This window comes from Ictalurus furcatus, chromosome 21, assembly GCF_023375685.1.
Source record: "Ictalurus furcatus strain D&B chromosome 21, Billie_1.0, whole genome shotgun sequence".
Lineage (NCBI taxonomy): Eukaryota > Metazoa > Chordata > Actinopteri > Siluriformes > Ictaluridae > Ictalurus > Ictalurus furcatus.
The window spans coordinates 9,931,515-9,955,373 of NC_071275.1; the positions used below are offsets into that span (position 1 = coordinate 9,931,515).

The 23,859-nt window shown below is 37.7% G+C and overlaps 1 protein-coding gene across 1 annotated transcript; it reads left to right on the forward strand.

Moving 5' to 3' along the window:
• The first annotated feature begins 5,710 nt into the window (after positions 1-5,710).
• On the forward strand, positions 5,711-22,551 carry mfsd4aa (major facilitator superfamily domain containing 4Aa). Its single transcript, XM_053652414.1, has 10 exons — positions 5,711-6,284; positions 10,707-10,905; positions 11,927-12,166; positions 14,240-14,411; positions 14,582-14,697; positions 14,812-14,985; positions 17,568-17,715; positions 18,579-18,649; positions 18,754-18,874; positions 19,904-22,551. Exons 1-10 carry the CDS (start codon positions 6,022-6,024, stop codon positions 19,960-19,962), a joined length of 1,563 nt encoding a protein of 520 aa, XP_053508389.1. The 5' UTR covers positions 5,711-6,021; the 3' UTR covers positions 19,963-22,551.
• Positions 22,552-23,859: the final 1,308 nt, after the last annotated feature.

Below are 23,859 nucleotides of genomic sequence, written 5' to 3' on the forward strand. Positions count from 1 at the left end.
TCTTCAACTGCATCCCAGATTTATTTTATAAAGAAATTCCGAGGGTTTTTGTTCTACACGTCTTTTGTCGAAATGTTCGTTTATTTTTATGTTGGTGAATGGTTTCCTATATTACCAAAGCTTCGATTTTCATTCTGAACAACACCATCGCACTCGCTGATCTTATAGACCACTAACTAGCCGAGCTGAGTCTCTGCGCCGTATAACTGCAGTGCATTCTGGGACAAGGTTTTCACCAATCTCTATACTGCTTCTACGCTGGATTTCTCATGAACATGAGGTAAAGCTTTGCTGGAAATTGGTGAATGAGAAAAGAAGTCATTTTGTTCTTAGGAGCTTGTTATGACTTGTGTTTGAGATCGGTGAACTGGCATCAGAGCATCACATAACCGCTAGCTTTTCACAGGAATAATGAAAATACAACATCGACCAAACACATTAGCGCCGGAATCCCTAAACATGTATTAAACATGTATCAGGGTGGAGTTTTCCTTTAAATCTAATTTCTTTTAAAAAATATGGACTAGACAGCACAAAAAAAGAGGACCTAGTATTAAACATTAAAGTTTTAATGATGTGTGTAAGTGACCTGGAAAGTCTGTCATAGTTATACATAAAAAAGTGGTATAATGTACCCAATTAAAAGTGGATGCCACTCAGTGAAAGTTCAAAAGTGTCCACGCTGAAATTTTTTTAAAGATTTAATCTTTAAAGTGAAACGATATGATCACACGTCAGGACTTTTTTGTTTGTTTTGCAACATGATCTCCCTCTTTTAAATTTCATAGACATGTGCAGGTCACACCACCTTTCACTTCGAGTCACGTCACAAATATTAACGTCACTTTGGGGTGGGGCTAGCGTTCACTCCTTTCCTTACAACTTGATTTGTCAGCAGTCATACTACATGTTTGAATTCATACGACTTTGTGATCTGTAATGAAGTATAAATCAAGTCAGGTAACACAGGTCGTGCTAGTACAGGAAGATAATCAACAACAGGCTGTTGTGAAGAAGCAGGGTTCCTGTTAGTGGCCCAAAGCTAAACACACACACATACAGCCTGAATTGATTAGTTTCATACTTTTTATCCATTTATAGTTCCGTTTTGTGTTTCGTTTCTCTCTTTTGAAGTGAGCAAGAAAAAAAACACAGCTTTACTGATACAGAAAAACCACAACCGACTTACTGACCGTTATAATAAATGTTAAACAAACATCTCCTGACAGAAAACTTCAACAATTGCATGGGTTTTTTTTTGTTGTTGGATAAAAAAACAAAACACTTTAGATCCCTGTGATGTAATAGATTGGAAGAAGTAAGAAAAACAATATCCACAATGAGAACAAAATGAAAGCTGCCTATGAACTGTTAAACCATAATAGTTTTAAATGGTATAAATTAGGCATCCAAGCACCTGAGGTTTTGGAACCCTATTGTTTTTGTTAAGATGATTATTGTTCCAAGCACCGAAGGTTCTGAAAACCTACTGTTTTTGTTAAGAAGTTTAGGGGTCCATACACCTGAGGTTCTGGAACCCTATTGATTCTTTAAAGATGTTTAGAGGTCCAAGCACAGAAGGTTCTGGAACCCTAAACTACTCTACTCAGCAGTGTGTGAAACTCAATAACTATCTTAACCATGTTGAGATTTGTAAACAATATGGCCGCCACACATCAATCAATTTTAAGGAAGCAGAACCTAATTTACTCAACCGATTCGATTAAATTAAAATGAATGTCCGCTTGCGTGGATTCGCACAAAACTTAAAAGACACATACACCAGAAGATTCTGAGATTTAGTTTACAGAGCACCCATCGTACAAGTCCTTGTGTTTGAGCTGTTGCTATGGAAATGGCAACATATTAGAATGAGCGCATTCATATAAACCTTCTAGGAAATCAGATTTGAGAATTCAGCAGCGCCGTGGTAAACGTAACTTTAACGCATGATGAGCGAGTGAAACGATCGTTGATGATTGAGTCCATGATTCACAAAAATCGTTTGCCTATGGGATTTGATTGGATGTTCAAAAGCACAGAGCATGTCCAAAGTCTGCTCATAAACATTTATGACATTAAAATTCAGACATTATGGTGAAGCCACTTTTTGAGACACAGGGTTGTATGTAGTCTGAGTCTGTAGTATTAAATGAACACTGTCACTTTTTGTGCGTTTACCTCAGAGATGAAGCATCTAAAGGTGCCTTGTACAAATCAATTATGATGATGGGTCCAATTTTTTTTTATTGATATTGTTATTATTATTATTATTATTTTAATATCTATTTTAATACTGTTATAGGTTATAGAGATGTTGCTCTTCACCAATAATTGCACATGATTTATTGCTTGGTATGATGAACTGCTCTACCGTGTTTGCACATGGCATCCAAGTGTCCTAAATTTTGTCTTTGCCTGCTCTTTTCTTTGTAACTCAATATTTTCCTTAAAAAAAGCACTATATATTTCTAGTCAAAGCCATCAAGTACAGAGAATCATAGTGACGTTGTGTTTTTTTTTATATTATTAGTACACGAAAAAAATAAATATTGAAAGTACAAGAAGAGGAAGAGAAAGAGTGACAAAAGAGTGGTATGGCTGTGTTCCAGTACTGGCCTTCATCACTTCCCCTCATTATTTCTCTGAGAGTTGTTAAATGAGCTCTTGAATTCCGGAGAGATCGAATCGACACGAGTCAACACATCTTCCCCACAAAACTCCAGATAAAATTGGATATCAATAGGATAGTAGTAAAATAACAATTTTTATTTGATTTGCTGCTGAAATTGGTTTTTATATAGCCAACTACTCAGTCTATATCACACGTCAAGTAATAGTTTCTGGTGATAGCTGTGGTCAAAAAAAAGACAGTGAAAATGCCCACTAGGGTGCAACTATGGCAGATAAAACTGCACCCTATGCTGGATAAAACATAATAAAATGCCCCTATGATAAAGTGCCCTTATCTGCAAGAAAATACAATGCAATGCCTTCTATGGTGAACTCCCTATGGAGAAAATGACTCACAGTGCCCTATAGGCTCCCCTACATGTGACAAAATGACATGAAGTGCCCCATATAATTATGTTTCATTTCCAGCATTTGGCAGATGCTCTTATGCAGAACGACTTACATGTATCCCATTTATATAACACCGGGCCTTGCTCAAAGGCCCGGCAGTGGCAGGGCTTGGATTTGAACTCACGGCCTTCACAACCGTCCAACATCTAAACCACTGAGCTACAACTGCCCTCTCTAATTTTTAGGGTCCCCTAAATGTGACAAAATTACATGGCATGCCCTATAGGCTCCCGTACATGCGACAAAATGAGATGACGTGCCCTAATAACTTCCGTACATGAAAGAAAATTAGACGAAGTGCCCTGTAGGCTCCTATGCATGCAACAAAATGAGATGATGTGCCTTATAGGCTCCGCTTCATGTAAGAAAATGAGATGAAGTGCCCTCTAGATGTTCCTGCCCTTTTGAAATTTTTCTTCTTTTTTTTTTGCCCCTCAGACAGCCTGCGTGCGCCCGTGGTTGCCTGCATCTTCCTGATTCTTTATTGAAAATAAATCATTTGAAGTGAAAAGTATCAGAACAATACCCTGCTTCACTGCTGCTGCAAGGGGCCACTTGTATGTGACGTCGGCGATGCGGTGTCTTGCTGAGGGGAAGTCAATGAGGGTGTGTCACAAACGGTACTGGAATACAGGAGGGAGATGGACAGAGAGAGAGGGAGAGGGACAGAGAGAGAAATACAGGATTACAGGTTGTGCAGTTTTAGACCATTCACTCCATTTTAGAAGCAGAAACTCTCCTCTGTGTGTGTTTTTGTGGTAAAATAAACATTTGAGTAATATATTGGACAGAATTAATATGTCTTTTAACACGTGTTTTCCTTCTTCTCAGTGAATATTTTGCCAGGAAATTTACTGTATTAAATACAATTATATTATGTATACATGTTTTATAAATAAAGAAAAAGACTGAGATTTTTGTATGAAATGTGATATTCAATATTTTGTGTGATGTTTATTCTATTTCAGTACTTCGAAGCTGAATGTATTGTGATTGCTGAAGAAGCCGAATGTGATTAAATAAATTAAGAACTAAATAAATTATGAAGCTCAATATCGAGTGGAGATCATTTTCTGTGCTGCATGACTTGACTTCGAAACAGAGGCAGAATTCTTTCAGAGAACGGTCCAGAGAACGGTCCAGAGAACGATCGAAATCGTGTGAAAAAATATAAACCTGACACACGTGTCACGGAGAAACTTACAATCTGGGGCAAATGTATTGACACCCATTAAAAAGAATGACTTTTAATAATGATTTATTCACATGATTTCTGTGCTATAATTTAGAAAATATTTCATAGCAAGGTCAGTGAAAGGTGATGTGTGGATGGATATAAACTTGGTGAATGGTTGGTTTGTGCATTTTTTTTTCCACAGGATCCAAAAAAGTACAGTGGACATTACATAAATCCAATTACCATGGGAGAAAAGACAATAAATAGTAAAAGGAAAAAATAGTTGTGTAGGTGGTGCGCAACCTACACAACTATATATAAGATAGATAGATAGATAGATAGATAGATAGATAGATAGATAGATAGATCAAATCAAAATAAAATAATTGAAGATAATTAATTTAATATAAATAAATAAATAAATATCATTCTTTACAACATATATGGTGTACATAGTAGAGATATTTGTATTTTCGTTTATGGATAAAATATTTACCTCCAACCATAAAGTAAAAGAAGAATTTAAAGTATTTCTTGTCATTTTTGTCTTTCATTAACCCTCATCATACCAAAATATTTACCTCCAATAATTAAAAAAAAAATAATACAGGGTACTCTAGTTTCCTCCCCCAGTCCAAACACATGCATGGTTGGCATGTCCAAAGTGTCCGTAGTGTATGAATGTGTGTAAACGCGTATGGGAGTGTGCCCTGAGATGGATTGTACCTGGCCTTGTGCCCCATGCTCCCTGGGATAGGCTCCAGGTTTCCCCGTGACCCTGTAGGATAAGCTCTATAGAAGATGGAGGGATGGATGGATGGATGGATGGATGGATAATAATAATAATAATAATAATAATAATAATAATAATAATAATACAAAGTAGAAACAAGTAACAAAAATTAATATATAAAAGTAATGTAACGGAATGCATGAGGATAAAATGGAGTAAAAATAAGTACAAAAATAAAGGTAAGGAATACAAAAATATAGAATAATGTAAACTTCATTCATTAATAAATGCTGTAGATGTTATATGAATATTTTAGGATATAAAATATCTAATATTAATCTTGTTTTATTTTATTTTATTTACATTTTTAAATAAAAACCTAATTTAGGTTTGCGCCTTCACACCTGACCTGACCTGACCTGACCTGACCTCCTGACCTGACCTCCTGACCTGACCTGACCTGACCTCCTGACCTGACCTGACCTGACCTGACGACCTCCACCTTTTATTATTTATTTATTTATTTTTCTCTTCTTCTTCCGCCTCTTCCTCTTCTCGCACCTGACTCAATTTACCCGCTAATTAAGAAAGCCAGGGTTGCCAGATTGGAGAACTTTAAAATCTCAGAGTTATTTGTAGGAAACTCTGCCTTGGGTTGTGTTAAATCATTTGGGGGAAAGTGGCAGCATATTTTGGGTTCTGTGTAGTCAAGTAAGTGTTATTTTTTATTTATATATAAACAGACCTAATTTGGCAACCCTACATACACACCCCAGTGCGCGCGGCCGCACTGTAAGGCGCAGGAGTGTGGAGTTTAGAGACCCGTGCTGCTGGAGCTAAATAAAGTCGGCGTGGGAGGAGGCGGTGGGAGGATCATGTTGATGCTTGAACACTTTCCAAACTCCAGCACTCTCACTCCGCCATGCGTGTGTCTGTGAGCCGCTCTGGCAGGATCACGCACTGATGTAGAAGAGAGTGCGCGAACGCCACGCCACTCCACTCCACTCCACGCCGCAAGCGCAGAGCGATGAACCTAGACCGGAACTGTAACGTGGTGCAGAGTGTGGTGGGATCCCGCAGCTGCGCGCTGTTCCGCGGCCACTGGCAGCCCACGCTCACCTACTGGAGCGCCTTCTTCAGCTTCGGCCTGTGCCTGGCCCTGCTCGGCCCTACCGTGCTCGACCTGCGCTGCCAGACGCGCTCCAGCCTGCAGCAGGTCACACTCGCCTTCTTCTCGCAGCAGCTCTGCCTGTTCGTGGGAAGCGTCGTGGGCGGTTTCTTCAGCAAGTCGTGAGTAGAACCAACACAACCTCAGCGTGTAGACTCTGAACGTCCATTTGTAATAAATCTCACCCTGGAGTCAGAGTCTCTCTCTCTCTCTCTCTCTCTCTCTATTGAAAGGTAATTTGCTCATGGGAATTAATTCAGATATTTGCACATTGTAGTACTACTAAGGTATTTTTAAAATTTTTAGGGGGGGGTAGCCCTTCACTTGTACAACTCTGAAAACCCTTTCCACTTTCCTACCCTATTTCCCCCATTAGTTTTTCAAGAATTTAAAATGCAACAGAAATAGTTTAGTAATGTTGTACACAATGCAATGTTTCTGAAAAATAAATATATTTCATGCAGTTTCATAAAGCAGCACTGCATTTTATTGTTACATCCCATTCTATTAGTTGTAGAGAAAAATTGCAAACATCTTTTAGTTTATTTATTCATTTTCATATGATTCATTTACATGTAATTCATTTTCATGTGATTCATTATGATATATGCTTGTATAAATATTAGGAAACGCAACAAAATGATAAATACTATATAATAATGACAGTTCATCATGATCCACATAAAGTTAAATGGCATTTTAGTGACTTTATGCTTAATATTTGGACCTTTTGGGGAGCCAACTTTTAAAAATTTATGAATAAGTAAGACTTTTATTATCCATAAAAATGTTAGTTGCCATCATGGAGTCTATAGATCGATTGATTAAATAAGTAGTGAGTAAACTCAACTTGAACATAACCTTTGTTTCAACTCAAAGATGCATTTTTAATAAGTTTTCCATGTCGAGACAAACAAAATAACTTTAATTTAAATTTTTGAAAACTTTATAAATTTGAGTTCAATATCCAAAAATTGTCGTGACTGTTGGAGTTCAGGAGAAGAAATAAGTTCACATAACTTAATGGGGTGCTCATGTTTTCAAGTGTAGGTGTGTGGAAAAGAATCCATTTTTATGCATATGTTATTCAAACATACCACTGTGTTTTGTTTTGATGTACATAAAAATAAATAAAATCAGGAAAAATCATTTGTGATCCTATTAGTTGTAGAAATAAGTTTGTAAATACATAAACAAAATTCTGTAAGGAAAAAAAGTAGATTTTTCATAATTATTTTTTTAAAACATACCACTGTTTTGTTTTTAATTTTCTTTGTTATACATCAGTTAAAAAATAAACTAGCATCCATGATCCTCTTAAAAAAATTTTTTTTTTTTATTTTGTTAAGAATTATTTGGAAAAGCAATAAATATTTCAATAATAAACATGATTCAGTTCAGGATGATCTTGAATAACATCTTGTCTGCTGTAATTAGTCCCAGATGTTACAAATCTAAAGTTTTAAGCATTCTCCGATGCATTAACCTACATGAGGCCTTGATTGTTTGGTTTACACACACACACACACACACACACGCATATGATCCTGACCAGGAAATAAACATGATTCTCATATTGCCAGAGAACTTGTAGTGAATGTCAGCATTCATTCTTTAGCAGTGTTTTCTTTGCCCCAAACCACATATTACGTTACTAAATTATCCAAATTAAACACAACTCGTGGTGCCTGTAGTAATGTGTATGCAGTGATCTACTGGGTTTTTTTTTTTTTTTTGGTGTATTTACAACATTAATGGTCTCAATGTAATCTAGACATTTTGTTTTTACAGCACACTCGGAACAGCTTTTATTTCAAATACAGAAAGGCGATAAGTGAGAGAAGGAGGCATGCTCTATTGTGTTTCTTGACTTGTTTTGAGCGGTATAACGAACAGTTATACCACGTGCTCTAGGTCCATCCTCAGACAGGCAGGGTAGCGTTCATGTGATGTAAAGAACAGCAATTGGGAATTCAACAGCTTTAGAAAAGACATCAAGTCCAAAAACGCTGACGAAATCGATAAGCACGGCAAGTTTTGGGTTGTTTTTGGCGGTTAGAGTCTGTCTGTCCTGTGCTGGATGCTGAACTATCATTTCATTTCTCTCTCTCTCTGACACACACTGAGCAGGCAAAAATACTTCAGTTTAATCATCAATGCAAGAGGCCAGTAAAATGGATTAAAAATAGTACGACCCGTTTTGTTATAGCGCGGCCTGAGGCAAAGAAACTTTCCAGAAGCTTTCAAAATGGCCAGCACTAAACTTCAGGGAAGCATGTCGATAGCCATCTCGGCTCGTTTGTGCTCAGTTAGTCACCGTATGACCCCTAAGTGTCTTCCAACACTGCTTAATTTTCGGAAAGAGCAAACATGTTTGCAGTATCTTAAGGTGAGATTGTAGATAAGAGACTTTTTTTTTTTTTTTTTTTTTTGGGTCTCAAGGTGATTTGAACATGTATTCTATGTAAACATGTATTCTATGAAACAGAAATGTTCTTAAAATTCAATTAAGATAAGGAAACGTCTTTTTAGAACCAGTACAAGGCTGGCGTTATCATTTTTAAAGCAAGGAAATGCTGGGATCTTGAAGGAGAACTTGGTATGAGAGTGATGATATTTTAAAGTCGTAACTTCTGATACGTTATCACTTTTTGAAGGCAAATAGAAATATCTCAAGCCAAGGTGAAATCAAAGTTGCTGCCAATCAGGAATTTGGTTTTTGGTTCCCCAGTTTATACGAGGGTGAGTGAAATGGAAAAAAAACATGGGTAAAAAAAAATCCTTTTTTGCTTTGTTTAATGCAAATAGGTGTCACAGAAGTGTATAATTTTAGTACATAATCTCCATTTCACTCAATGCAAGTGTTCAATGCAAGCTTTTGTTTTTTTTTTAAACATGGTTAGTTCTCTAAACATCAAAAGCAAGTACTCCTCCATTTGCATGCAAAAGGCAGTAACTCCCTTGAAATGTTCAACACATTTTTCCAAATTAAAGAAATTCCTCAGCCAGTGCATGAGCAAAATACACAATCCCTTTAGTCATTGCTTTAACCAAGCCAGTCAGAAGATTTTGCTGCTTTGTTTGTGTTTTTTTTTTTTTTTTTTTTTTTTTTTTTTTTTTTTTTTTTGATTATTTATTCATTTCTTCTCTCAAACCTTTATTTTAAAGTCTTTTTTTTTGGTTGAACTGAATGTTTTGTCCAACACATTCCATTACACATACTATATGTACGTTTTCCACATAATGTTCATATAATTTACAGCAGCCATAATGTAGAGCAAAGAAATACAAAAAAAAGAGGGCTCACAACATATAAAATTACTGCAGTGTAAATTAAGAGCTCTGAAGGATGGCAAGCAGTGCTCGGCTCCTGTATTTATTTTACATAAATGTAAATGATAAAGTCCAGTCTTGTAAAAATCCACTAGGCAACTTTTCCCACATTGTAGCGTTGCAACCTGGAACTGAAGTAGATTTCATTGGGATTATGTCATAAATCTAGCCCATAATATTGGTAAGGCGGTGTGTAAGCTATGGTACAGTGCCACAGGATGCTCAAACACTTGGAAAAATATGAGTAGATATTTTTCCAGAACTTTGTACTGGGCTTGTTTTTGATTGCTACTTGGTCTGTAATTTAGGTAGCATAGCTTGATGTCGACTGCAAACTGAATCTTGTACTTGCCGTACAATTACGATAAAGGTAACCATATGATCGTATTCCGTTCCAGGTTGTAACCCTACACAATGTAGGAAAAGTGCAGGTGGGGGTGAGTACTTATGCAAACCTCCTGCAGTTTTAATCCATCCTGCTGTTTGTGTTTCAACTTGCTAGATAAATTAGTGATGTCAATCTTTAGGTAACCTTTAAGTAACATCATATGGTTTCTCTTTAATTAGAAGTGGAACCCCTTTAGAAGAACCATTAATTATCCAAAGAACCCTTCAGGAACCTTTCTTTTCTAGTGTAGTATGCTTCGCTAGATAAGAGTTCTTGCTGAGCCTGCTAGCTAAATCAAACCGCAGTTTGTTGGGCAATTTATTTACATTGTGCACTCAGAAAATAAAGGTTTCATCTAACAGCCTGAAGAGTTCCTTGGTTTATCTTAAGGTTCTGTGTAGAACTTGATGAGAGTTTTTCTTTCATAAATGCTCTCAAGTAGAGCCCCTTTTAGAATGCTCTTTTAAATGGTTTAGAGACCAACTTGGCTAAATGAAACTGCAATTTTTTTTTTTTCTTTTCATCTAGCACTCTTAAAAAATATTTTTTGTTTATCTCTGGAGAAACCTTTAAAGGTTCCTTGTTTTCCTTCTAAAAATAGTTTCAAAGCTTATTTTAAATGCTTGAAAGAACCCTTGAAGAACCCTTTTTCTCTAGTTGGTAAATTAAATTATTGGGGCAATACTGATTGAAGACCCATTTCTACCATGTTGGTGTTTTAAAATTTTATGTAAAGTATACATTGAACGGTACTGTTTCCACGTGGCACCCATGAGAGAAGCAAGTCTCTTTCACCTGAATGATGTCCATCTCTCCTCTTCAGACTTTGTTCCTCTTTGTCGTCCCTCACTGCATCCACATTCATCATCTCCCTGGTGTTCGCCTTCATCCCACTATGCAGCAATGTGTTGATGCTGGTAGTTGCGATGGCTGTAACAGGCCTGGCCATGGGCATCATCGATACCATCTCCAACCTGCAGCTGGTGAAGCTCTACCAGAAAGACTCCACTGTCTTCCTCCAGGTAAGGAGATGCGCTACATGCCTAAACATATGGGGACACCTGACCATCACACCCATATGTTTGTCTGAACATCCCATTGCAGATCCCCCCCCACCACCCTCCCTTTGCTGTTATAACCTCCACTCTTGTGGAAAGCCTTTCCAATAGATATTGGATCCTGGCTGTGGGGATTTGGGGTTGAAGTCAGGGTTCTGTGCAGTTCTTCCATACCAGCCTTGGTACAACATGTCTTCATGGACCTTGCTTTTTGCCTTGTCATGCTGGAACAGGTTTGGGCCCCATATGGGAGTGATGGACAAGTGTCCACACTTTTTTTTTTTTGTCAAATGAGTTGGGGTTGAGGAATTGCACTAGCTTCAGAGAACAAGTTCTTACCTACACTGACCCCTCGAGACTTAATGCCTGAAGGAAAAGACCTTTCTAATAAGATGTATAGTCCAAAATGTTGTTCATTTTGCCAGTTCATTAAAAAGACAATCTTTTGGAAGTTTTTCCAGACTGGTCCAATTGGATCTAGCGTTCCCTGTTTTAGCTCCATGGTCCCCGGTTCAATCTTGAGTTCGGGTTACTGTCTGTGCAGAGTTTCCCCATGTTCTCCAGTATCCTCCCACAAACATGCCAGTAGGTGAATTAGCATCTCTAAATTGTCCCCAGGTGTGAACGAGTTTGTGAATGCAATGGAACGGTGTATTCCCACCCTGCATCCAGAATTCCTGGGATAGGTTCCAGATCCACTGCCACCCTGACCAATACAAAGTGCTTACTGAAGATGAGTGTCTAAATACAGCCATAAACCATTCAAAGAACAATTCAGGAACCATAGTTAGCCTGTTTTGCATAGCTAGCTAAATTTGTTGGGCAATTTGTTCACATTTGTACACTTGTAGCAAAAAGGTTTCATTTAGCACCCTGGAGAGTCTCTGGTTGTAGAATCTGACAATGACAACAGACGGTTTTGAATAAATTAATATGCTCTTCATTCAAATCATTTTATGTTTATGAATGTTCTCTTCCCCTCCAGGTGCTCCACTTCTTCATTGGTCTTGGGGCGTTGTTGAGCCCCCTCATCGCTGACCCGTTTCTGTCTGAAACCGACTGCATCTTGGGAAACACCTCCATCAATTCATCAACAACAATGAGGCACTTGAGGAACAGCCTTTCTGGCAGACACCTGCATAACGTGTCCCACATTTCTCTCAATACTGACGGTGAAGTGGTCACCAAAGTGTCTTACGCCTTCTGGATCATGGCGATCGTCAATGTAAGTAACATCAATTTATGTTAACAAGGCTGGCAAATGTGCTCAAACAAATTTAGGTCAAGTTACTTGCATGGGCAAAGTTGATGAATATAACTTTAATTTATGGACTCTGCGTGTGGATTTCTGCGGGGTGGCAAGACTGCTAGCATGAGTGATACAACTACATTGGTCGTGTACGCTGTAACGTTAATTCTTATTGAATTTGCTGCATATGGAAGGCACAGCTCCTATGTATGGGGAATTAAACACTGACATTGCATCAGATGTGAATGTAATTCCTCGTTGCATTGCATCTTGCTTTCGTCACTATGTTGCACACATGCCGCAACACAATGCAATCACTGCCCAATCACAGTTCTAGGCTGTATTCGTGGGCATGTTTTAATCCGAGAAGGGGAGTATGGCTTGAAATTGGCATTTTTTTGTTCCCCAGAGGCGTTGCTGTTCATGTAAAGGAGCGTTCTTTATAGTTTCTTATTCCATAAGATCTTGAAGATTTTCAGAATTATTACTTAATTATTAAACATAAGTATTCATATGACTAAAAATACTTAAAACTAAAAGCAGGACCTATGAGTTTTAATTAATTTCTTCGACATTTCAATATTGATTATTAATTCTGAAAATTTTCAGGATCTTCTCTCGTTCTCTAACACATTTCAGCATGGCACGGTGAATTACGTTGACTTCTGACGTGACATTCTTAAAAGGGGGGGACCCAATCCCTTGTTGATGATCACATGATGTAAGAGCAGTGCTGTAAAGGTTTTACTTTTCGGTGTGGCACGTTGTCCTCTTGTCACAAATGAACAGCGGTACTGTCTGTTTATAGCCTTTCACACCTCCTACAGATTTGCGATTGCCTTTTTTTTTTTTTTTTTTATCTGCCATGGAATCTTTTCCATAATGTGATGAATGAATATTTAAATAAAACAATGATATAATGGCGGTATCATTAAAGCATCTTTGCTTCCCCTATACTGTTTGAATACGTATTGGAGTTTAGCCTTTTTCCACACAGTGTTCATTTAGGCCTGAGTAAGCAAGATGATTTTTAATTAATTATTTTTTTAAAATCCTGTATGTCCTTCCTTATTCCTATAGACAAGGACGCTTTTTATGGAGTGTATACACCATGAGGTGTGGCTAGAAAAATTGAGCCCTGCCTAGTCTGTATAAACTATCTAAAGCACGCGTTAATCCTAGAAAAGCTTCTGGCTTGAACAGTATAAGGATAAACCTATTCACAAACACAAGCATAAAATTTGGGCTAGAACAGGGGTGTCAAACTCAAATGTGCACCCAGGTAGAATTTAGCATTTTTATGATCCCTTGAATGGCCTTCCTTATTTATTTATCTATTTATTTATTTATTTATTTATTTATTTATTTAAGATGTTTTATTTTCTATTCTTTTGACTTTAGAGCCCAGGTTATTGAACAATTCTAGGAAAAGGAAGGACTAATGAAGTATTCAAATGTATGCACTGTTAAGCCTAAAGGATACTATTGATCATTGCCTGTTTTCTGAATATTTAAAACCTTAAAGACAATTATGAAGAACCCACAAAGGCTTATCTCAGCTAACGTGTCGTTAGCTTCCCATCTCTCGTCTTTGCACATCATCGACTTTTAATTTCTTTCCTCATATTAATAGGTCTCTACACTGGGCCAATATATTTCAGGATTTGGAGTCAATCACTAAAGATTAAAAAACACCCGACGTTGTTTTCCCCAATCATTTTTAGATGCATGTTTGGCTTGTGTCAAATGCAGCAGAAAGGCATTGATTTTTAGCTAGCGTTTCAGCCCATGTGCGATGTAAAGTGCCGGCCTCTCTGTTACAGGTCTTCTACAAATTCTAGATAGTTGAAAATGTTGTAGGTATTACAGGTTGTTTTTGAGTATTATGTTTTGCAAGTTCACGCAGGTTAAATGAAACTAGGCAGCGGGCCTTGAGTTTGACTTCAACAAAATAGACTTCATGTGACCAAGAAATTCAGAGTTATAGAAGGGAATTATTTATCATTACAGTATTCTAGTGCATAACTGCTCTTGCGTCTCTACATCCAGCTTCCTGTGCCTATGGCCGTTTTGATTCTGATGTATCGGGAGCAGCTGCTCCCATGTTGCCCCAAGCCCAGTCCTCGTCTCTTGGGAGGGGAGTCACTTACCGGTGCTGTGAAGATGCGGAGGAGCTCGGAGCAGGCTAACGTGAGTACAACGGAGCTTCATGAACCTACAGGTAAGATTCAGCTACACCTTGCTCTTTGTTCTGATTGGGTACAACACGGAGCACAAAAGAACAGTCTGATTATTTCTAAAGTAAAGTGGAAAGAAAGCAAGTAAACTGATCAGTGAGTAATGATTCCTAATGAAGGAACCTCCTGATCATTTCCTTTGTTTCCTCCACAGGCCACATAGATATGCTAAACTGCTATAGCCTCAGCAAGCTGAAAGGACATCCACCATCTTTCTACGGGCTCCATGTCTTCGGAGGGATGGTGCTTTTCTTCTCTGATGGCATAGTGGTACAGAATACCGCTCCCACAATACTGAATCCTGTTTCTAATTTGTTCTTGTTAAATGGAGTGAGTAATGGATAGAAGTGCAAGGTGATGGATCTTCTATCCTTTGCACCTCAGGGGTCGTACACGGGTTTTGTTTACACCTATGCCGTGGCTCCACCCATGAGTCTACCGCACAGGATGGCGGGCTACCTGACCAGTGTGTTCTGGGCAGCCATCACAGTGGGGCGTCTGGCCTCCATACCGCTGTCTTACCACGTCAAACCCGTTCGCCTGCTCATGTTTAACCAGGTAAGAGGAAACCTGCAAGGTATCCATAATTAACCCAGCTGCGTAGATTATAATGATTGCTAATCAGTAAGGCCAAGATACTCCAGCTGCTTCCCAAACTATGTACTTTGTGTACTTTAAGTGTTCATGAGGGGGAAATGCACTGAGGTGCAGTGTGATATTAAAACCCAGATGTTGTACAGTTGTGCCCAAAAGTTTGCATACCCCTTGCAGAATCAGCTAAATCTTAATACTGTTAACAAAATAAGACGGATCATAAAAATCCCAGGTTTTTTTTTATTTAGTACTGCCCTGAATAAGCTTTTTCACATAACTGATATTTATATATAGTCCACAAGACTATATATAGTCCACAAGACTTAATTAATTTATTTTTTTTTAACGACCCCGTTCAAAAGTTTACATACCCTTGATTTATTAATACTATGTCGCTACCTGGACGATCAGCAACATGATGTGTTTGTTTTGTGATAGTTGTTCATGAGTCCCTTGTTTGTCCTGAGCAGTTAAACCGCCCGCTGTTCTTCAGAATAAATCCTCCAGGTCCTACACATTCTTTACTTTTCCAGCATCTTCTGCATATTTGACTCCCTTTCCAACAGCGACTATGTGATGTCGAGACCCTTCTTTTCACACTGAGGGCGACTGAGGGACTCGTACACGACTATTACAAAAGGTGCAAACATTCACTGATGCTCACCAAGGCAACACGATGCATTAAGAGCCGTGGGGGTGTAAACTTTTTAACAGGATGATCGGTGTAAATTGTTAGTATTTTGTCTTCTGGGTAACATAATTCTTATTTAGTGTCTGAAGGTGGGTACTAAATGGAGGGGAAAAAAATCTTTAAACAAAATATTGGTCATACTGACTTGCCCCCTTACCACAATGAAAAAGAAATCTGCCATACATATTCGTCATGCTTTATTTTGGCCATATTTCAAACTAAAATAAACCTAGTGGATAAAACTGCAGCTGGTTTTATATTTTTATATATAATAGTGTGTGTGTGTGTGTGTGTATATATGTATGTATATATGTATGTATGTTTTCCTATGTAGATATTTAAAACTCTGTAGTTTATTTGGAAAGTTTGTTTTGAGAGGGGAATTTTGTGCCATAAAACTAATCCAGCCATAAAGCAAAGTACACACCTACATCCTTGTTCCTGTCTCCTCTGTCACTTGGTACACTGGAGATGTCTGTACAGCCAATGGTACAGCCCACAGGTTTAATTGTTCTTTGTGCAATGTGTACTGTATCTTGTAGCTTACGGATGAGCAAATGAGGTTACCGGGACCGATCGAGGTAATGAACCAACAAAAAACATGATCATGGAAGTGCCGCTGGTCATTCCAGTTTCATGTAGTAGCTGTACGGTTTGTCTGTGTACATCTAATTAGCATAAGAGAGCCATATTTACACCGATTAGGTGGGCAAAATTTGCATGGCATAACAATTCTTTGTGAGTTGAGATTGGTGATCTTGGAATCTTGGATAATGTGATGGCCAATTTGGTGCCATTGGGTGTCACTTATCAATCTTTTGTAGTAAACTTATGTTTAAGTGTATGCATAAGCCCAACTGAATATAAAATTTTCTGCTGAATTTTGGAAAAGTCTCAGAAAAGCTGATTTTCTTCGTATTCTCGCGTGTATGTCGATCATCTGCAACGTGCAAAGCGTGTTCCTGACACCGCTCGTTTGCATGTAGTGACGCCCACAAAAGCACCAAATGAAAAGGGTAAAGCTTGGAAAACAGAAATTTGACTCTCTACTATGCCAATAGAAATGAATACTAAGCAAGCGCTAAAATCTATGAGCTGAGCATTTGTTTACGGCTCTGCGCAGGCAGACCGGCCCGTCCTCCGTTTATACACGGCCATTTCTTTTGTCATAAGTGAATGATAAAAAATAAATAATAACTTTTAAAAACGACTGATTTTCGCAAAACGTTCTCGATTGTGCTCTTGACCAAGTGAACAATCATGAGGATGTGTCTCTGATAGACTCCAAAGCTCTTCTATAAGTTGCTCTGGAAAAGGGCGTCTGCTGAACGCGGTAAACGTAATAAAAACAAGCGCTTTAAACTCGATGGTATGTTTTGCGCATAAAAGTGCAGTAATTCCTGCTACGTGTATGATTTCAATGTCAATCGAGTCAAGTTAGTCATCTTATGAGTAAATTTCCACCCACTCAGGAGCATAAGTAGGATATGGAAGTTTTTCAGAATTCATATGGGACTTTCATGACCGATGTGTCGTCTTGTGTGACGAACGTTTAGCGAATAAATCTGTTCGTATCCAGTTTGAAAAATGAGGCCCGCTGTAAGCACAGACAAAGTTGTGAAAGTGGGTGCTGTTTTATTAAAATCTCATCCATGCTCTACCAGTAGGAGGAAGGCTACCATTAGGAGGTCTATCGTTAGAGGATCTTCGTCATATAATCTGACCCGGAGAACATGCCAAGATTTTATTTGGATCTTCTACAGTGTGAGCAGTAGTAATCGTAAGACTGCTGTAATCGCTGAGGGGTGAATTATTTTTATTTTTTTCCTCTCTAAATTTACTGTTCCTTTTGCAGGTTGGCGTGATAGTGACTCAGTTGCTTCTGCTCATCCTCTACACGAACAGTGCCTTCCTTTTCATCGGTACCTGCTTTCTGGGTCTGTTTATCAGCAGTGTCTACCCATGTATGCTGGCTTTCACAGAAGACCTCCTTGACTACAAAGGTATTTACAACAGTCTGTCACTAAGGATCTTGTTTTTAGTTTCCATTGTGACAGAGCAGTGACTGTATCACCAGTGTTTACCCAAGGCTTTCCACTAAGATTGAGGATCTGCCAATAGGATGTGCCAAAACAAGTCATTCCTGTCTCACCCCTGCTTTTATCACTGGCATCTCGGTTTGACTGCCGAGACCACAGATCAAATCGATCTGCGCTGCAAGACTGACAGATTTTTATTTTTTATTTTTTTGAATGCAGGATTCATCCTGCCAGACCTCGTATAGGGACGCTACCTCCAAGCTGCTCGCTCAATCCATATTCAACTAAATGATAATTGATCTCTTCGGAGCCCTTTTTCAGAAGGGCTGAGGAATTAGCGAGGGCTCTGCGCAGCTAAAGTTTGAAAGACATTAATAACCTTCTGAATGCAAGTCTGGGCGAGTGAATAATCTCACGATCCAGCAGAGAGAAATTAAAGCGGCATTAGTTCGTTCTCAACGGCTTCGACGCGTTCCCTCCTGTCCAATTAATCTAAGCCCTCTTCTATTAAATTTGACGCCATCACGAATCGCTCTCTTTAGAAGTTTTCCACAAGATACTCGCTCCAAAAATACTGAAATATGTCCATGCATTCTGAATTACTGCAGAGAGACCAAGGTGTGCATGATCCAACGCAAGAACTCCATGATTTCTCCCTTTTTTTTTCTTTTTTTTTTAAATTCATATTTTATGTATTCGGATGTATTCTTTCAAAACGAGTCCTTGCTTTCTGCCGCAGTTTGTTGCATCTCTTCCGTGAATTCACTTGTTGAACATCCTTTTTTTTTTTTTTTTTTTTTTTTTTTTTTTTTGTTGTTGTCATGAAGGTTGTGCCACTGCAGTCCTTGTGACCTCTGCTGGAATGGGAGAGATGCTTCTACAGTTACTGGTGGGATCGGTAAGGAAACCGTGTTGCGTTTCAGTTATACGTAACCTTGACTGGGTTTAACAACGTTGACCTTTCGTGCTTTTTTTTTTGTTTGTTTTTTTGTTTTGTTCCAGGTTATCAACACACACGGCAGTTACAGCTTCATGTTGTGTGGTATGATCTTTGGCTGCATGGGCTTCACACTCTTCCTGGCACTTCTTTTAGTTCAACACAGACACAAAAAGTACTTAGCAGGTACTATTGCTTTTTAATTACCTACGTTACTGGAAATGCGTTTGTTCAGAGCGATCAGTTGGCAACAGAGATGTAACCCTTTGTGAACCCTTTTGAATTTTTTCTATATTTCTATATCTGCATTTCTATATGCAGAAATATGACCTGAAACGTTATCAGATTTTCACACAAGTCCCCAAGGTGGATAAAGAGAATTCGCTGGTATAATTCTGAATTCATTTTTCCATCAATGGTGGCAAATCGTCCTGGCCCAGATGCTGCAAAATGGGCCCAAACAGCCATACTACCACCACCATGTTTTACAGATGGGACAAGGTGCTTATGCTGGAATGCAGTGTTTTCCAATAGCCTTCTGGCTTGTCCACAGGATCTTTAGTGCAGTGCAGATGGGCAGCACTGCTCTTTTTGGAGAGTTTCACTTCTGACTCCAATTTCACTTTGAAATTAACTGCTAATCCTAGAGATTCACGTACTTTTTCCACTCACAGATGTGTAATATTGGATCTTTTTCCTCAGTAAATAAATTATCAGGTATAATATATGTCTTTGTAAATCTTGTGTGAAAATCTGATGATTTGGGTCATATTTAAGCAGAAATATAGAAAATTCAAAAGGGTTCCCAAACTTTCAAGCACTACTGTACCAGTAAGACTGTTCTTTTGATGATCCTTTTCTGGAGAAACCATCTGTTGTAGGTTCAACACGGAAACTTTCTGGCAGAAACATTTGGCAGTTTTTTTATTGAAAAGATGTTTAGAAAACTAGACTTGCTGAATGAACAACAGTGATTTTATAATAAAAATAAAATAGCTTTAACAGCTCTGCTACAGTATTTAAGAGCTTGAGTCAGTCTGCTGAAATACTTTGTTGCGTTCACATGTGGACCATGGTCTACCAGTTGACGACCCCTGTTTTTCCACAGAGATAAACTAAAGAACCTGTTAGAGTTGCCTGTATGCTATGCTGGTAAGGATGATGACATTGATGAAAAACTGTTTCAAGGTTTCTGTATTGTTGGTCATTGAACAGCTGCTCCCAATGCCATCCCTGAAGCAGAAAGGTCTGGGACTAACGAAGCTGAACGCTGAGTGCCTGGTGGCGCTTCGGAGTCGGACCAAAGATGGAACGAACAGACCAAGATGGTCTCAGTCTGAGACCGTTCCATAGGAGAGAAGGGGACACGACTGGATCGTAGTCACTGGTTTGAGACAATCCTCAAATCCTGAGAAGTGTTGGACCTTTTATAGAACTGTAGTTACATCAAGACCAAAGATGATTTGTTGTTGATTTGTGTGCATAAAGCAGGCAGATGTGCCTGGGGGAATAGGGGCTTTCGCTTCCAGATCTTGCTGTCGTTGCCAATAAGGGAAGAAAAACCTACCACTTTCCTCCTGTTTGGACATGTTTGGTATGTGAGTTGGGCTAAGACTTGTTAAAAGCTTATTTTGAATCTTCTGGAAAGCTAAATTTATACCATCACAGTTTGCTTGTGATGTTTGCAACTGAAGCTGTAAATAATTAAACAGTGCAAATGAACAAATGGAACACTTTCAATCTAGTTTAGTTATAAATCTCACATTAACAAATGATGCACTTTTTATTTGGGGGGGGGAATATAATTTTTGTGGTTAAGATGGCATTCTTTAATTACTGCTGGGGGGGGGAAGTTAAATGGATTATAATGTCCAAGATGTAGGAAAATCCAGCAATGCAGTGATTAAACTTGGATCAGACGTATGGCATAAGCTTCTGCGTGAGTTCTTGTGTTGCGTGTTGTACCATGTATTGCCTGTGGATGGTCTTTTTATTTTTTTTATTTATTTTTTTTTTTTCCCTTTTTCTTTTTTCTTCTTCACCACAGATGTCTTCGATTTCGAAGTATACACTTTCCCTACATGACACATGGGTAAACTTTGCTAGTTACTAAATTCTGAAACTGCAATACTTTTCTTCAACCAAATAATGAAGTTAAAATTATTCCTCCAAGTTCTGTGTGAGCTAACTTATTTATTAATTTTTCAAAGTACCTCTGTAGGAGATATTTCTACCAAATTATACCACAACGCTGTTGAGTTCTTGAATCTGATTGGTCAGATAAATGCACTAGTTCTCATTTTTAAAGTAACAGTTTACACAGGGACTCCCATGTAGACAGATCTTCCATATAATACTAATAAAAAAAGGTTATTTAATAGAGAAATGTTTATTTAACATTTTATTTATGGAAGGAGTCTCCAGTGTCAGTGCTACATTTTCTGGTCAGAGGAGTTGGTGTGTTTGGGGGTTTTTTTTGTTTTTTTTTTAAATCTATTAAATTTGTGGGGGGGGGGGAAGGGGAGGTTGTTTAAGCAGAGTGAAGGTTTATAGTTGCTAAAATGTAACTGAGAACAGTAACTAACTTGTCTCGTGGCTCTTCCACAACATTAATGCAACTCTAAATGTATAAAAATTAGGATGTGCTGTACATAAATCGAATTAAGGTGAACAGCTGTGGTATTAATGATATTAAACACTTAGATACATGCTGTTATAGGAAATTAATCAAGTTTAGGATGGTAATAGAAACTCTGCTTCATCACACCAACCGTTATTATTTTCCTAGAACAGCACATGCCCAAGTGTTTATTTCTCACATAATGTTTAAAAGTATCTAACAATAGAATAGTACAGAGGATCAAATATTTAGAGTCCAGTATCCAGAATTTTTGGTCCAATTACCAGTCATTTAATCAGTTATTCACGTTCCAAACATTGACAACTTTTTTTAAAAGCATTTATTTTAAACAGAATAAATTCTAATAAGATCAGATCTTCGAGCAGAGACTAAGGTTTGAAGTAAGCATGCTTTTGCATGCAGAAAGTCATAAAATGCAGATCCTACTAGTTTCTTGGAAAAGCTTCCTCGTATTGTGCTGGGTAGCTGCAGGCATGTTGGGCCAAGTCCATGACCTTTGACCGTGAAGAAGCGGTGGTAGGGTTTTAAAATGCCAAAGTATTTTTAATATTGGCTGTACAGCATTAAATAGCTGCTTATTTGCTTTTGTTTGGGCTTCACAGGTGTCAAAGCTGCCAACGTTAACACGACAAACCTCAGACACGGCTTATTGATTTGTTTTCTTTATTTTTATTCAACGTCCACAATATTAACCCAAATTGACAGTTGTAAACATTTGTGCTGGTTGTCACAGGTTGGGACAAATCATTAGAAAATAGCATTCGCACCTAGAATCATATTTTTATTTTTTTTTCTTTACAGGCCAAACAACATTTACATGATATGTTTAGGACTGCTCACTTATCAAGGGGGGGGGGTTATTACTTTTTTCACTAAATTTACACTTGTGCATCTTGAAGGCATGATTGTATGACCCCACATCCAGATTCTTAGAAAATTATATTCTTAAGAAAAATAGATTAATTTATAGATTAATGAATGGGCCATAAAGTAAGTATAACTTTGGAAAAAGTAAAAGATGTAGGTGCATAGATTCATCTTTTGTAGTAGGGAAAATGGAGGCACACTTTTTTTTTTTTTCTTTTGTTTTTTCCAAGTCTGAACAGAATTTAAGTGCCACAGAGAAAGTTAACACTGAAAAGTTGTACACAAAAATATATTACAGAATTGTGGGAATGCTACAAACGTTTAACTAAAAGGGGAAGGGGAAGGGGAAGGGGGGGGGGGGGGGGGGAGGAACAACCCTATTTTGGAAAAGAACACAAACTTACAGATAATATTTACACACAAGCAGACAAACGTAGAAAAACTATACATCAAATGTCAACTTAATTATTACTTTTTTTTTGGTGGCAAAATATTTCAATTTTAATAGCTGTATAATAAACAGGAAAGAATATAGAGGGGGGGAAAAAAGAAACTCCCAGTAATCTCCCATTTCACATCACACACTAAATAGACGTGTGTGTTCAAAATACACACTGTAATGAGGGGTGAATACTTTTTTAGGAATGCTCAAGTCTAATAATTAGATCTGGATTTAATCATTTGAAGTGTATGGAGGAAATCGGATGTTGCGGCTATTAAAGAAAACTCATTACAAAGTATATCCACTTTCACTTGGTTGCTGCTACTTGGAGGGGGGAAAAAAACAACCCAATGTTTGAAAAAGTCACAACAACTTATTGCAAAATAAACAGCCTGAAAACCATCATTTCTAACTCTAAGTTTGAGGTGCCTATGGTCCTAAAACACTCACGTTACACGTTAAACCTCATTAGCTTAAGTAGTTAGCATATGTTACAGCTAATATTTCTGTGTTATGTCTAAGTTTGTAAAGTCTGTAGCTCCGTAAAGCACCGACGGCCAGAATATCGACCACTGAGAAACAAAGGAAAGAAGAAGAAGAAAAAAAAAAAAAAAAACGCACTTTGAATTCACTATTTCACGTTTATTTCATACTTTTCACTTTTTCATCTTTTAAAGTGTATTTATATAAAAATAACATCTTTTTTTTTTGTTTAATAGTTTTAACTGATGAACATTTGATTTATTGGTTTATAACAAAATTAACATTAAAATCTTGTTGATTTCTTATGTATTTATAATATTTGTTACTTAGTAATCGTAACATAAGCATTAGAATGAATGCTTATTAGAAAAATTTAGCAGCTATAATTTGCCTGACTTTTTAAAAACAGCTTTGATGTCTTTGGGGTTTTTTTTGTTTGTTTTTATCTAAAAAAATAATTTTAGCTGAAATTCTAAAACTAAAATCAAATTGTCACTTGTTTATTTTGCCTCTTTTTATCCATCTTTTTTATTTAGTTTTATTATTGGCTGTGTATTTATAATGCCCATGTTCTCTAACTATGCTTTGTTTATAAAGTTAATCACTGCACGTCAAGCTCCACACACACTGCATAAGTGCTTGGTATTTGAAAGTATTTAACATACCTGAGACTCAGTCTGAGATGCTAAATAATTTCCGTTTCATAATCTTTCACTCGGTCACACATTTGACACTGAG

What these genes read in the sequence shown, in the direction of transcription:
- mfsd4aa (XM_053652414.1), top strand. Translation starts at nt 6,022, where the DNA reads ATGAACCTAGACCGGAACTGTAACGTGGTGCAGAGTGTGGTGGGATCC. An exon ending in GCCTGCTCATGTTTAACCAG is followed by an intron (nt 14,986 to 17,567) that starts GTAAGAGGAAAC and finishes TTCCTTTTGCAG; the next exon opens with GTTGGCGTGATAGTGACTCA. An exon ending in TACAGTTACTGGTGGGATCG is followed by an intron (nt 18,650 to 18,753) that starts GTAAGGAAACCG and finishes GTTTTGTTCCAG; the next exon opens with GTTATCAACACACACGGCAG.